Source organism: Metopolophium dirhodum, chromosome 2 (genome assembly GCF_019925205.1).
Source record: "Metopolophium dirhodum isolate CAU chromosome 2, ASM1992520v1, whole genome shotgun sequence".
In the NCBI taxonomy this organism is placed as follows: domain Eukaryota; kingdom Metazoa; phylum Arthropoda; class Insecta; order Hemiptera; family Aphididae; genus Metopolophium; species Metopolophium dirhodum.
The window spans coordinates 43,628,235-43,642,880 of NC_083561.1; the positions used below are offsets into that span (position 1 = coordinate 43,628,235).

Here is a 14,646-nt window from a genome sequence, read left to right on the forward strand (position 1 = left end):
ACGTTTCATTCCTCCATGACGCCATTGCGCACATTGTGACATACGGTCTTGCGCCCCCACCACCAGCCGAGACACGAGTCGTTTTCAGGTTATAGTGAGTTTGTTTACCGTGAGATAATTCCTCTTTCTAGTTACTGCTGTTCGCCGTTTTCGTCGAGCGAATTTGTTTTTCATCAACGTTTCAACGTTCTTCTAAGGTATGTTTTTTCGTTTCCAAATCGCATTTGATTTTCAAATAATCGCCCCATATCCCCGGTTGTGGCAGTTGTCGTGAGATTAATTGCGAAACGCTCGCCAAGTCGGTGGATCGAATCGGATGAAATTTCTGAACCGCGTATTGTTTCGTTTGTTATAGATGCCGGAGGCGTCCGCCAAAAAAGCCAGTAAATCGGCCTCAAAGGTCAAAACTGAAAAAGTCGTCGAATCCGCCGACAAGGTGAAGAAGGTAGTCAAACAGAAAAGGCGCCAGAAGAGGCCCTACGGACGTTTGTACTCCCGGGCAGTGTTCACAGGTTTCCGTCGAGGACTCCGCAATCAACACGAAAACACCGCTCTACTCAAAGTTGACGGATGTGATTCTAAGGCTGACTCTTGGTTTTACGTTGGAAAACGTGTCGCCTATGTCTACAGGGTATGTATTACTCGATTTTAATGTCAACGTAATATTTGAAATCTTCATAATAATATTGTTATATCTTAACAAGTCGTGGTAAATTAATGTCATAGGTTAGCATCTCGCCCGTCAACAGAATAATAATATCAGATTTTCTTAATTCCGTGTACTAAAATTTACAGACAGAAGTATCTTGTGTTTATAAATAATGGTGTCAAATGATTTGAATTAACTTTAACTTATTGACAACCGTCTTATCTCAAATTATAGTAGCTAAATGTTACATTAGGATAGTATTTTAGAGGAGATTGGATTAATTTGTGATTTTGTGTGATGATAAATAATTTTTTAATGAAGTTACTTAATACTACAAATTAAAATTAACTTATTTTAAATAATTAAAATATGATTGGATTTGTGTTTGTAGGCTAAGCGATTAGCGTCAGTTCCTGGACGCCCAAAGAAGAAGTCCAAGGTCCGTGCTATCTGGGGCAAAGTAACCCGTCCCCACGGTGCCACTGGATCTGTACGAGCAAAGTTTAAGACCAACCTTCCCGCTAAAGCGATGGGACACCGAGTCAGGATTGTAAGTATTTCTTTTTATCCACTTATCGTAATTCAAATTTTTACCCTTCAAATATTCTAATTAAATTCAAAAACTGCTATATAAGCTCTGTTGATTAATCTAAATCAAACTTTTTGACCAATCCTTCATTTATTGAATTCCGTATTCTAACAATTATTTATTTGATTTTGTTTCAGATGATGTATCCTTCCCGTATATAAGCTATTGTAATACAATTGACAATTTTCAGTTTAAAAAAAAAATAAAAAAAATGAAAAAAATCGTATAATTCTGTATTTTTGTTTATTTCTCTATTGGTTAATTATTTTAAACAACATAAAATATCTGTTACATTTAAGGTATCATTGTGTAAATCGGACAATTTTTCCAACTTATAATTTTACTTGCCATTGGATTATAACCATGTTTGACCAAAATGGCTGATAATCTTAAGGTTTCTGGTGCTGAAATTCCATTTTGACGCGTTACAACTACAGTCCACATGTGTAATGAGTCTGATCCTCTTTTACCACAAAACGCCAATATTAAATGTGTATCAGGGTCTGCATCAATAATAGTTGCTGTTATGTCTCCTGTAAAAAATCATATATTATGATATGGAGTCACTTAAAATAATAACATGGGTCATATTGTAACAAGTGTTAATATTTAATTTGGAGCACCTCCTAGTGGACTTTGTATTGACCAAATTCCTACTTCGTTTTCTATTGTTGGCAGTTCGATCACAGCACTGTGGTCATCAATTAATAATGGGTTATCAATATTCCATACTTGTCTCAATGTGGTTTTATTATATCTCAAAAGTTCTCCATGAATGCAAACACCATCTTCAACAAATTCTTCATGTTCTGATTCTATTACCATAATAGCCAAAAACCATTTTCCCAGTAACTGCAACAAATTATTTCATAATTACATAACTTAATTTTAAATATTCATATTCAAATTGTTGTTATTACCTGATCGATGTTAACTTTATTGAAAGGTTTGATTTTTGGACATGGTTTTAGTTCTTGGTCATCTTTAATAGGTCCACCGTATATTGTACATGCATAGATAATCAACTGTAGTGTCAGCAAGTGTAAAGACTCCATTTTGACTTGAGAGCATAGAAACGAATGCTTAAACCGCAATACAGTATCTGGTGAGTTAGCCATTCATTGTGTAGGTGGTTTGAACTTAACAAGATTAAATGTAGCCTTTAAGTAGGTTAAATTATATCATTTTATGTTTAAAGAATTATCAAAAATTTGCACTTCCTGTCATACACACGTACTGACTGATAAAGCATAACGACAAAAACCACTACTATTATTATTTATTTTAATATTAACTTTAAATGTATTTGGTTCAATTTAAAACATTTGTAGATACTTCAGTATATTTATTGAAATGTTAGTGCCTCAGTAAGCCCCCCCTTCTGGCAAAAAAACTATTGGGTATTGCCATTGATTAATTATACCTGATAAATGGTATTACTAACTATTTTTCCAAGGTTAGCAGTTAAAAATTCAATAATATTGAGTTATAATAATAAAATATGTTCATGCATAAAAAGCTGAGCTCATATTGAAGGACAAAATCAATATATATATATGTATACATTTTAATAAACCTAATTTTAACTACCCTAATAGTTATTGCCAGGGATTCGTACCCAAATTAACCAAAACCCACATCACCCTTAAAAATCTGGACATCTAAAATCAAAATGATTTTTTCTTAAGATACCCTTAAAATGGTTGATTATAAATATTATGTCATTAATATAATATGCAGTATGCCAATATATGGCTAGGTACTTTTTGTATGTGTTTTTATGATTTATTTGATTTTGTTGTTGCTTATTAACGGTAGTATTGTAAACTATTTTAGTAATGAAATTTACTATTTAAATTTTAAATACTTTTATTGTACAGAATAGATAAACTTATTTTGTGGTGATTTATTTAATTTCTGATTTTCATGTAAATTATCCGTTCTGGTTATTTTTTTAGTTTAGATTAAAATGTGGAGAAGATTATTCAGTAACATTAGTACAGGGGCATAATTATAAATTTAGTTTGGGGGTACACATATTTTTACTAGGTATTTAAGGTAATAATCATTAAAGCTCATTATCGCCTCATAAAATCAACTCTAGAAAACTCAATTATTTATATTGTTGTTGATTAATTACTGTATATAAGATAAAGTTTAACTTAATAGTTGATTACTACAAAATCGTTTTTTTTTTGTAGTTTTTTGAAAATATTTTGAATACTTATAAAAAGTATTACTCTAATTCATCTTTGTTATTAGTTAATACTTAATAGTATTCTGTGTATTTTAAATGCTTATTTTAAGTAATCTTTACAACACTGATTTACGGATACATATAGAATGTTTTAAAATTTTAGTGGAATAAACTTGGATCCAGTCAATCTGAATGAACATTTTATAAGTAATATTAATCATAATTAATAATTATCAATGTATCATAATGATATTTTATCAAGTTAATTTCTAAGAAGTATGTACTTCATAAATTAAATGGGTAGGTACATATTAAAGAAATTTAGTTTTCAAGTAAGTTCTTCTGGACCACGTACACATTTACACTCGAATAATAACATTGATGAGCACCCAAATATTAATTAATTAAGTTTTGTATTGCTGTCTTTGAACACCAATCACATCTGGCACCCAAAACCTTAGTAAATACTTTTGGTTCCAAATTCTGATCTAATCAAAAATATCAGCAACGATATTTAGGATGTTGATCAATTTAACGAATGTCTGTTTTTAATGCTCATCAATATGAATACAATAAATGTTGATACATGTCGTAAGTCTACAGAAATCTTAAATTTATAGAATTTTTTATCTAAAATAAAACAGCCCAGTCATTCCATAACTACAAAATTTGTATGTATCTTAGTTTTATTTTTTTTCATTATTTTATAAACCTTAAAAATATTAGTAAAAATAACCATTATTATTTTTAATATATTTTATACCAATGACCATTGCATTATAGTTTTTTTGAATAATAGAATCTGGACACATTTAAAACCCACACGGCCACACTTATTGTTCAGTTTTACATTTTCAAGATGCTGAACTATAATTAAAAATGACTTGTTGATTCAAAAAAATCTCTTAAAATATTGTTAAAACAATAATAGTCTTTTCTAAAACCTTTACTTGTCAAAATTAAATACCACTGTAGTAATAACTTTTAAGATAGATATTATAATACACTATCTAATTTTATGGCCAAAAATTATATTTCAAAAAATAAATTAGTGTTGTACATGTAACTTGTAATTCAATGAATTACTTACACCATTTGGTGATTTACCTAAGAAAATATAATAATAAACGACTACTTTGTTGGAGGTAAATTTAATTATCAATTATTTTTCAACATTTTAAATTAACCAAAGCATTAGGTATTTTAATAATAATGTTTGAGGGTATAATCTATTGATAATACGTAATATAATCAATGGTATAAGTAACACAGAATTAATAAGTAAATTATACTCTAACATTACCGTCTTTCAACAAAGTTATTTTAATAAAAATGTTGATGACAAGTAATACTTTTTGGTGCCTGCCACCTGGATGAAAGGTAATGACATTAATCAATGGTAATGCATAAACAGCAAAAATATACATCATATTAGTACTTAATACAAAATAAATTCATCACTTTTTTATTATTGATGAAATAACAAAGGATTTTAAGGAAAAATTTATTTTACCGTCTAGGTATTTTGGTATTTACAATTTTTGATTACCTGTAATTTTCCACACCTTAATTTTTTTTTAATAAAATACGAATTTTATTTTTTGATTTCATTATAGAATACGACCATACATATTATCATTGAGCATATATTTAGAATATATACTCAATAATATTATTTAAGGCACATAAATTTACCTACTCTAATAATAACTATTGTTTTGTCTTAATAAACAATATAATATTTTTAATAAACACTTTTCTGGATATATATGAATATATAATAAATAATTAAAATGGAATGTTAAAATAAAAGTGACCAAACTAACAATAAAAAACAAATGATAAAATAATTTGGTAAATGGATTTCTCATACATCCTCTGGATTGAACATTCCCTGAAACCAAACAATTCAATAATTAGACATTCAATATAAAATGGGAAAATTGCAAAAATATCAGACATCGACACATAGTACTCACCTTGGCACGACGCAAAATTGAATCTTTACTAGCATCATACGGGTGATCCTTGGAAGGAATTTCGAGGACTGCCGGGATTGGTTGTGTATGTCCTTCAATCACATGACGAATCATTTCAGCAACCTGTTGATGGTTTAAGCAAAATATTTATCATATCAGATGTGAAGACATCACTACCATGGACCTGTAAACTTAATATGTAGGTCTATGAACACTATCATAGCTTACGTTTTGGTTGATGAGTATTATATCGATATCATCTCGTTTGACAAATCCTTTGAAACATTCTTCAATATCAATTATTGCTGTATCTAAATAATGACAGAAATACAATTAAACCAGTTGCATTGCGTTTCAATACAAATATTACTTTTGTCAACAACCATGAAATTAGAGTGTCTGTGTTTGTTTATTTCACCGACACCGCCCAACAAGAAACCAACACACGTGTCCTAAAACGAAAACAACCAAACGTAAATGTATGCGCTCGAGACATTTTTTTTACTCTCCAAAATCGAAAAAATATACAAAATAAAAGGGCGGGTCTCCCGTACGTTTATCGTTTATAATTACACAGCAACTACTTTCGTAACCAAACTTACTTCATCTCCGATCACGGCCAAAAGTTTACCCTTAACTGCTGAGTGCATTGCCATTTTTAATTAGACGATTATTTATTTCGGTACAACAATATTGTAAACTTGTAAACACGGAATTTCTTCAATTATTCGAGTAACTTCACAGTTCATACAGTTCACACACTCGAGAGTGAAAAAGAGAACGCCCTTATCATCTATTAATTTTTGACTGATAATAATAAAGCAGACAAACATATGGTTTCATCACAGAATTGATTAAATTCATCTTGAATAATTGATAACAACCCGAGCCCGCCCAATGCCAAAACTAAATAAAAAGTAAAGCAATATTTGAATAGGTATTATTAAATATAAATTGTATATTCCATTTAACCACTGCCCACCGCGACCACTAACTTCACGGATTAATAAAACTAAAACCGGTATTCGCGTTATTATTAAGGCTTTTATGCAAAAATTATTGTTAAACATACACATATTTATGCACTCAAAAATTCAATAATATGCAAAAAAAAGTCCTTTGTTGTAACGTTGTGTAATAATTCAAGTTACAACTAAACATCTTAAAAAAAATACAAGTAATCAGTATACTTCTCCGTAGAAATGTGTATTTAAATGCAGAATTAATGGAAAATGTAATTTTTAATATTAGTTTTGCAACGAGTATACCAATATGAAGTTACAAAATGTGACTTTATATTTTCAAATTGGAAATTTCTGTGTTTGTCACGTAGCAATCGTAGCATAGTCCATATAGCACGATGTAGATAAGATACCTAATAAAAGTATTTGAATGCTACTTTAAATACTTTTTTTTTTTAAAGTATCCAAATACGTATATTCTGAATAATTTTATTTGTATTTTTTATTCATTAAAAAAAATACTTTTTTCAGATACAGAAAAATAGTTTTAAATTTGTGACAAGACAATAAATCAAGAACATTAATTTTATTCTTTGAACGAAAAATTGGCTCATGGTAATATGATTATTTTTATGAATACCAATCTCGTATAGCCCGTTATATCGGTTGTATCATATGTGGTCAAAATTTATAAATAACTTATGATTACGATGTATTTTTAATTATTAATTAATAAATGTTAATTACCAGCAACCACTCATAAACTGTCAAAAACTAGTTGTGAAAAAAAGTATTCCAATAGTATTCGAATAATTTTTATTAGTATTCGAATTATGCGTATTCTGAATATATTTTTTAAGAACTATTCGAATACGCATTCTGAATACCTTAATTCTCATTTATTCGAATATGTACTCCAAATACAAAATAAAAGTATTCTCTACATCGTGGTCCATATAGATTTATACTTCGGGATCGGGACAGGTATAGCACAGTGCACACTCGCCTTGCCTCGTGGATAATCAGAGCGGAAAATTCAATTAAAAATAAAAATAAATTTCTTGTCGATCTATGAAAAATGCAATTTGTATGCAATTTTATAGAAATATCCAATTTATAATCATTTTTACTCAAATGTGCAAAAATATGCGAACAAACATTTAACCATAGGGTTTACATATTAAAAAACGTCAACATTTCGAATCAAAATATTTCTAGGTAAATTGTAGAAGAATTTCCATTTGCATACAAATCCTGTCAGAAACGTCGGCATGTACGAATATATCAAACTTTGAGTAAAATTTAAAACATTTTATTTGGTAATTATAAAATATGCTCATTTTATGTAATTATTCAGAAATATGCTATTATTAAGTGTTTTGATGCAAATAATATGCAAAAAATTAAAATGAATAGCAGAATCAACGTATTACGAAACGTCAAGATATTTAATCAGAATTATTATAAATCAAATTGGAAGGGGGCATTCCCCTCCCCCCAATTGCTATATTTTACACTGAATTTAGCCAATTTTTGTAGATTTTGTACTTTTCGCAAAATCAATTTTGCGTAAAAAATCCTATTTTTCATTAATGTGTACGTTGTTTTTCCCTTCGCTTTTGAAAACTATTGGGAATTTGAAATTTGGACCTCCTCAATGCACCAACAATATTCACTTTCCCGTCGAACAAGATACTGAAGTTGAAAATCGAAGCATTATTTCGACTACTTATGTACACAGACACAAAAATAAAAACACATCATTGTAAAATCAATACATTCATCGTTCCACTCAGAATCTAAAATTTGGATTTTTTAATTTTATCAATGTCATTGAAACTTTATTGAGTGCTTTCTTATATAGTCATACCTATATATTGTAACTGACAGGTTGAATGGTCATTGAAATTTGAATTGTAAACAAGAATACGTTTTAAAATATGCAGTAAACTGTTTTCTTTTCAAAAATAAATATCATAAGACGAAAATAAATGTATGGATGATGTAAGGGTTTTCAAAAAAACTACAGACAAAACAAACTAACATGTTTTCATATAAACAAATGCAACTGAAATACTCGCATAGACCCAGTGGCGCCGAAGTCCATGTTTATGTATGGCAGCTGCCATACATATAAACATTTAGCTAGGGGGGGGGGGGGGGGGGGGGGGTTATAGGAGGATAAAATTATGAAAATTTATAGGAATAGGATCACAAATTATTAAGTAATATTGCCCATTGAGAGTAATAACAATATTAGTATTGTATACTATTATAATATAATGTAAAAGGTTGCATTTTGTTTATATTTTTGTATTTTGTACTATTGTTGCAGCCGTTGCAGGTAATTAATTATTATTTTAATATTATTACATACGTATTGGTTGAAAAAAAGAAGAGAAATCTGATCAAAAATAAAACAAAAGTGGATGGCAAATTGTTTGTGAGACTGTGAGGGGGTTTCAAATTTTCTTAGTGGGTTATGTGGGGTGGGGTGGGTGGTTGTCGGAGATCCTTGCCATACATTTAATTTTGTACTTCGGCGCCACTGCATAGACCTAATAGAATAGATCTATTATAATCTATTATATGTCTATGAGAATACTCAATAGATATTGTAAAACGCTGATTATCATAACTTCCAACTATATGGACGAGATTAACTAAAATATTATAAATTTTCAAATAGGTATAGTTTCATTTTAAATACAAAAAAAGTTGGAGTCGTTCAACTTTTATTTTGTGAATGTCCAAAATTATATAGTCATATTATGATCTATCATTTAGTAGGTAAAATCAAAAGCTTTTATAATGATACCCTAGTTTGACACATAAATAAAATACCATAAATAAAAAATAAATAATATTAACCAATTATTTTTAAGTTTTATTAATTAAATATTGTGTGCAGCAGAAGAAATTATGATAAGAAAGTATTACCATTTGAATTACCTATGTCCTATACCTATGAAAAATATAATATTACAATATTGAACAATATGTATTTAAATATAAAAATTAAATTTATTGTTTAATATTATGTAGTTTAAGTATTACAAATTATTATAATTAATAAACAATATAACAATAAATATGCATAACTAAACTGCATAAGCTAACTCTTTACATTATCATCAAGTAATATCAACCCAACAATTTTATTGTATAAATGTTAACTAAAAAGTATTTTAATTCAACCTATTGCTTTGTTACCTACTAAAAAAGTGAAGAAAAATAATCAGTTGGTAATATACATATATTATACTATGATATATACTATATATAACTCTGAAGAGGAATACATTTTGTATATTATGTATTCCCCTAGTTATTGTTATACTTAAACCTGTAAAATAAAATAAAGTTCTGTCAAATAACATACATTTCGATCATTTTAAAATAAACATATCTTTCAGTTCTCAAATCAATAAATAACTGTAGTAGTCAACATTTTTATAAAAAACGTCTATATTATGGAAAATGTATAAAATAATCTAGTAATTTTATGAACAAAAATATTATATCAAATCAAGTAACCATATAAAATACAAATATAAAACAGTTTATAAAGTCATTTCTAAACTAAATATAGGTAAAAAAAATTATAAAAAAAATAAATAATTGTAATGGTTACATACGTAGTGGTCAATAAACAATAATTAATGTAAGACATTTAAAATAGTGCAATTCAATTTAAATTAACACAAAATCAAAAATACTCAACCATAATAGATTTTAAATATAATTAACACAAAATAATAAAAATTATAAACAAATCAAAGTCTTTTAGTTACGTAAAATAGTATTAGAAAAAAATCTTTTTCGAATTATAAAATTATACTGGTGATAAATATTATTCAAGTGTTTAAAGCACCAAATTATTAAGTTACCTAATAACAATATTGTGAATACTAACAATTAAATACAACATGCATCTATATAAAAATATTATAATTAAGACAGTAAACATTTATATAAATTATAGATTAAAATAAAAACAATTATAATAAAATAAATTGAGTGGGCATCAGTCACAAACAAAAATAATAAAACTAAAAAGTGCATATGTAATATGAAGTTTCAATTGAATAATAATGAAGACATTAGTTAAAGTTTCTAGGAATTCTATAGACTCTACATTTTAAAGTTTCGGCAAACATCAACGATTGGACAATTTGCTGTTTCATGAATGTTTGATTACCGATTATTAATAAGGTGCATTCCAAGTATTTATTGATAGACATTCCAAGTAGACTCTGGGCGACTAAAGAACGAATCTTGCCAAGTTTTTCTAGCAATTGATTTAGCAGTTTCTTCATGACAAGGACTATGTCTTGTTGTAGTTGGTCACCAACCACACAATTTTTATTTGGTATGGGATAATGCAATATGTCTCGCATGTATGACATGAATTCACACAGTTCATTTGGAGTAACTTCCAAATCCAAAGCCTGTAATCAAAAGTAAATTATATTTATTAAATTTTTTTATTCAAAAGGCATACAATGTGTAGTTATTCAAAATATTACCAATAATAAGTTGTTCAACTTTTGTGACCGATCCCTCAACGCTCTTGTTGATAAGCATATCTTTTTTTGTGCACCTTTTGTAATGAAATTTTTGTTAACTTTAGCTATGAAATCATCAATATTGTTCTCGTCAATGAATTCAATTTCGAGATAACTGAGGCTATTGAAGAACCATTGGTATTTATGTAGTTTCAAGTAATGAAGCCACTTGGCAACTGCTCCATCCATTTCTTGATTGAGAATTGTCAGGTCGATTAGTGACTGTGGGTCTCCCAAAGTAGCAGTGTTGGCCTTTGCAATCATTTCCAGATGGTTGTAGCCAAAACATTCCACTAAAAAAACAAATTGTATATCATAGTTAAATACTGTCATGTGCAGCTTGGTCAATGATTAATTCTTACTTCTAAAGTGTGGTTGACCTGGATCCAATATTAAATTGGTTGGTTGCAGAATGTTTGGCCAAACTGGGGTATTCAGTTCTTGAGCAGGCCGAATATTAAATTGTTGGAAAGGGTTTATTTGTGGTGATCTAAAATAATTTGGCCAAACGTTTCCTGTCGAGGTTTCTGCCGGCATGTGGCGTTGACTGTTGTTCAGTTGATTTACTTTGAGAATTAGATGTTTCAAATTCCTAAAAATGTACAAAATAGTATTATTAGTTGAAAAAATGTAATGAAAAAATCAAAGTTTAAACTCACTCGTGAAAGATGGTTAAGTTTGGTGATTTCTCAATCAAACGGCATATTTTCACTGCTCTCTCAATGTTGGTACCATTCTCAATTGTTTGGTTTAGCATAAGTCTTAAATTGTACATATACTCCTCTTTGGCCATTATGTTGTTATTTTTTACCAATATCAATGCTTCATGAAGTTTTACAAATGATTTTGATGATGGATTATTTAACCACTTAGTAATTTTACTTGGATCATTAGAATGCAGTTCTCTTTTTTTCATCCCTCTGTACAACATCATGTATAGATCAGGAAAGTTGAATGACAGATAATCGAGAGATTCACTCAGACGTTCTTGTCGCTCTTTGAATGATTTACACTGCATTAATGCCTCTGCTAGTTGTTTCATTTCATCCACTAGAAATAAAAACAACATTAAGAATTAAGAAAATCACAGAAATTTTTTTAATGGAAGTAATATTATAAGTAGGCACTTCAATATATCAATTTTTCAAGACATATAATATTAAAATTGTATATTTTCATATTTATTAAATTACATACATTTCCCAAGAGGATGTCAGCATATTATTTGTTTTATGTCTCAAATCCACATAAAGTTGTTTATTTATGATTTATGAGAAATCTTAGAGTAAAATAAACCTACTACAAAAATTAAAGAAAATAATAATTTTGATAATTTGACAAATCTGTATTATTTTTTATTATTTGACTGTATATTAGACTATTAAAAATAAAAAACGTGTGCATTTAAATACCTATTATGATTTTACCGTAAGATTACTACGTTTTATGTTTTTGAGTAACATAAATAAAAATTATTTTGCGTGAATGCATTTTGTCTGTTGCGTGTGGGCCAGAGAAAGAAAACAATCAATGAGCTGATATCCTCCTAAAATCATAACTATTTAATTTTAATTCAGACGAAAATCTTAAGTATTCGTATTATTTTTTTTTAGTATTTTGAACCAAAAAATTATAATTGAAATTTATACATTGATAAATTTTTATTTAATTTGTAATGTGTATAAAATTACTATTTTTCAAAAAATATTTAAAATATATAATATGCTTTATTATTTAATAGGTACCTGCAGTTGGAAGTATGTTCAAAAGGAAATAAATTAGGTATGACGTGAAAATTGTTTTATATGTATAATATGTATATTATGTAACATACTTACCAACAAACATTTTCCAAACATAAATATGTAAAATATAATAAAGCCTTAATTTAATGTTTTTGGTGGCGGTAACCAAGCTCGGTACTTATTAGGTATATTATTATGTGGATAATAAAATGAAATAATAAAATGTCAACACTTACTGTTTAAAATATATTCAGCTAATAAATCGGTATTACGACGATTGGTAGTTATAGGTAGTAAAAAATGTGTTGGTATATTGAATGCAAAAGACGTACGAATCGTAAGATATGTCTGGACACGCGCAACAGTTGTTTCACTGCGGCGTCAGATCACGGTTTGATGGTTGATCGCTTGATCTTCTGGTCCGCAGGTTGTCCGTGTCCAACACTCCCTCTCGAAAAACCACTTTTGAGTATAATATAATAGGTAGGTAGGTAGCAAGTTACTGTACATCTGCGTCCCTTTTTTACATAACTATATAATATTAACATACAAACAGTGGATTTGTTTTTTTTGTATCTGAGTTATTGTTGATTTTATTTCAATATAAATGATTTTATATTTTTTTGCATCAACGTATGTACCTGTATAATGTTATATTATTATTATGTACGAATGTACGATTTAAAAAATAATAAATATAGGTACCTACCCCATTATAATATACAATATGCTTTACAAATGTTTTTGTAACATTAATGTGCAACTAGTAACTCCGCTTAATCCTTAGAATAGATTACATTTTAAAAAAAATAATTTAATCTTTAAATTTAAATTATAATCTATTCTGTGCTTAAGAGGATGTCAACGCACTATTTGTTTTCTCCCTCTGGCCCATGTACAACATATAGACAAAAAGCATTTACGCAAAATCGTTTTTTCTATGTTTTTAAGTAATTTTAGAGTAAAATTACTCAGTACCAAAAAGATAGAGGATAACATTTTTGAGAGTATGTCATATCGATTTGTCTAAATATTGTCTCAAAACATTTTTAACATCATTTAAATATACACAATTTTTTTTGTTTATTATGAAAGTCAAATACAAAGTCAAATGACAATAAAATATAAAATCGATATGTCATTCTCTCAAAAATGTTATTCTCTATCTTTTTTGTAATCAGTGATTTTACTCTAAGGTTACTTAAAAACATAGAAAAAATGATTCTACGTTGATGCGTTTTGTCTATGCTGCGCGTGGGCCAGAGATATAAAACAAATAATGCGTTGACATCCTCTGAACACAGAATTCTATTATACCTATGTATAATTTATTTTAATTAAATTATAGATACAAATAACAGAAGTTTGAAGCATTAATTTTTAAATAATAAATGTCTTCGTTTAGATAATTTTCCTGAATTATCATAGGTAGTATAGGTATATTTTGTTAGTAAGTACCTAATACTTACTATAATAACTTGGTAGGTACTTACCCCTAATACAACTTATCTATACCCGAATAATGAGCACATGATTTATTTTTAAATCTTAATAGGTATCTCATATGTTTTATAAATATTTTTTGAGAAAATCGATTTTGGTTTTTGGTGCAACTCTAAAACAAATTACCGTAGGTACATGACATTTTGACTAAATGCTTGTATTTGCATTTTCTATACACCATAACATTTTCCCGATATTTTGAATTATTTTGAGTTGTTAACGGAAATTTTCAGTTTCTATTTTTTTTAGTTTTTTTTTCTATAAATATATCAATAAAATGTTATTCGTTGGTTAAAAAGCTTGAAAATTTAATAGAAGGCTCCTAGTATATTGTTTCAAAGGCAGATGAAATCCATAGTTACAGTTTTTTTTTATAAGCATTTAAATTTCAAATATTGAAAAAATATGAACATAATTATTTTGAGTTAGAAATTCATAAAAAATTTTCTATTTA

At 28.1% G+C, this 14,646-nt stretch overlaps 4 protein-coding genes across 4 annotated transcripts; 1 reads left to right on the forward strand and 3 right to left on the reverse strand.

Moving 5' to 3' along the window:
• The first annotated feature begins 45 nt into the window (after positions 1-45).
• LOC132938212 (large ribosomal subunit protein eL33-like) lies at positions 46-1,467 on the forward strand. The gene is made up of 4 exons (XM_061004913.1): positions 46-197; positions 356-631; positions 1,041-1,199; positions 1,376-1,467. Exons 2-4 carry the CDS (start codon positions 356-358, stop codon positions 1,397-1,399), a joined length of 459 nt encoding a protein of 152 aa, XP_060860896.1. The 5' UTR covers positions 46-197; the 3' UTR covers positions 1,400-1,467.
• LOC132938209 (uncharacterized) lies at positions 1,465-2,516 on the reverse strand. Its single transcript, XM_061004911.1, has 3 exons — positions 2,159-2,516; positions 1,862-2,090; positions 1,465-1,771 (listed from the first exon to the last, which is right to left on the reverse strand). The coding sequence occupies exons 1-3, from the start codon at positions 2,354-2,356 to the stop codon at positions 1,533-1,535; spliced, it is 666 nt and encodes a 221-aa protein (XP_060860894.1). The 5' UTR covers positions 2,357-2,516; the 3' UTR covers positions 1,465-1,532.
• A 2,632-nt stretch (positions 2,517-5,148) lies between these two features.
• On the reverse strand, positions 5,149-6,196 carry LOC132938688 (V-type proton ATPase subunit F). The gene is made up of 5 exons (XM_061005666.1): positions 6,017-6,196; positions 5,785-5,866; positions 5,643-5,725; positions 5,415-5,537; positions 5,149-5,329 (listed from the first exon to the last, which is right to left on the reverse strand). Exons 1-5 carry the CDS (start codon positions 6,068-6,070, stop codon positions 5,303-5,305), a joined length of 369 nt encoding a protein of 122 aa, XP_060861649.1. The 5' UTR covers positions 6,071-6,196; the 3' UTR covers positions 5,149-5,302.
• Positions 6,197-10,135: 3,939 nt separating this feature from the next.
• Positions 10,136-13,047, reverse strand: LOC132939613 (uncharacterized). The gene is made up of 5 exons (XM_061006877.1): positions 12,926-13,047; positions 11,604-11,994; positions 11,307-11,536; positions 10,906-11,237; positions 10,136-10,827 (listed from the first exon to the last, which is right to left on the reverse strand). Coding segments are annotated over exons 1-5 (1,302 nt in total). The 5' UTR covers positions 12,927-13,047; the 3' UTR covers positions 10,136-10,479.
• Positions 13,048-14,646: the final 1,599 nt, after the last annotated feature.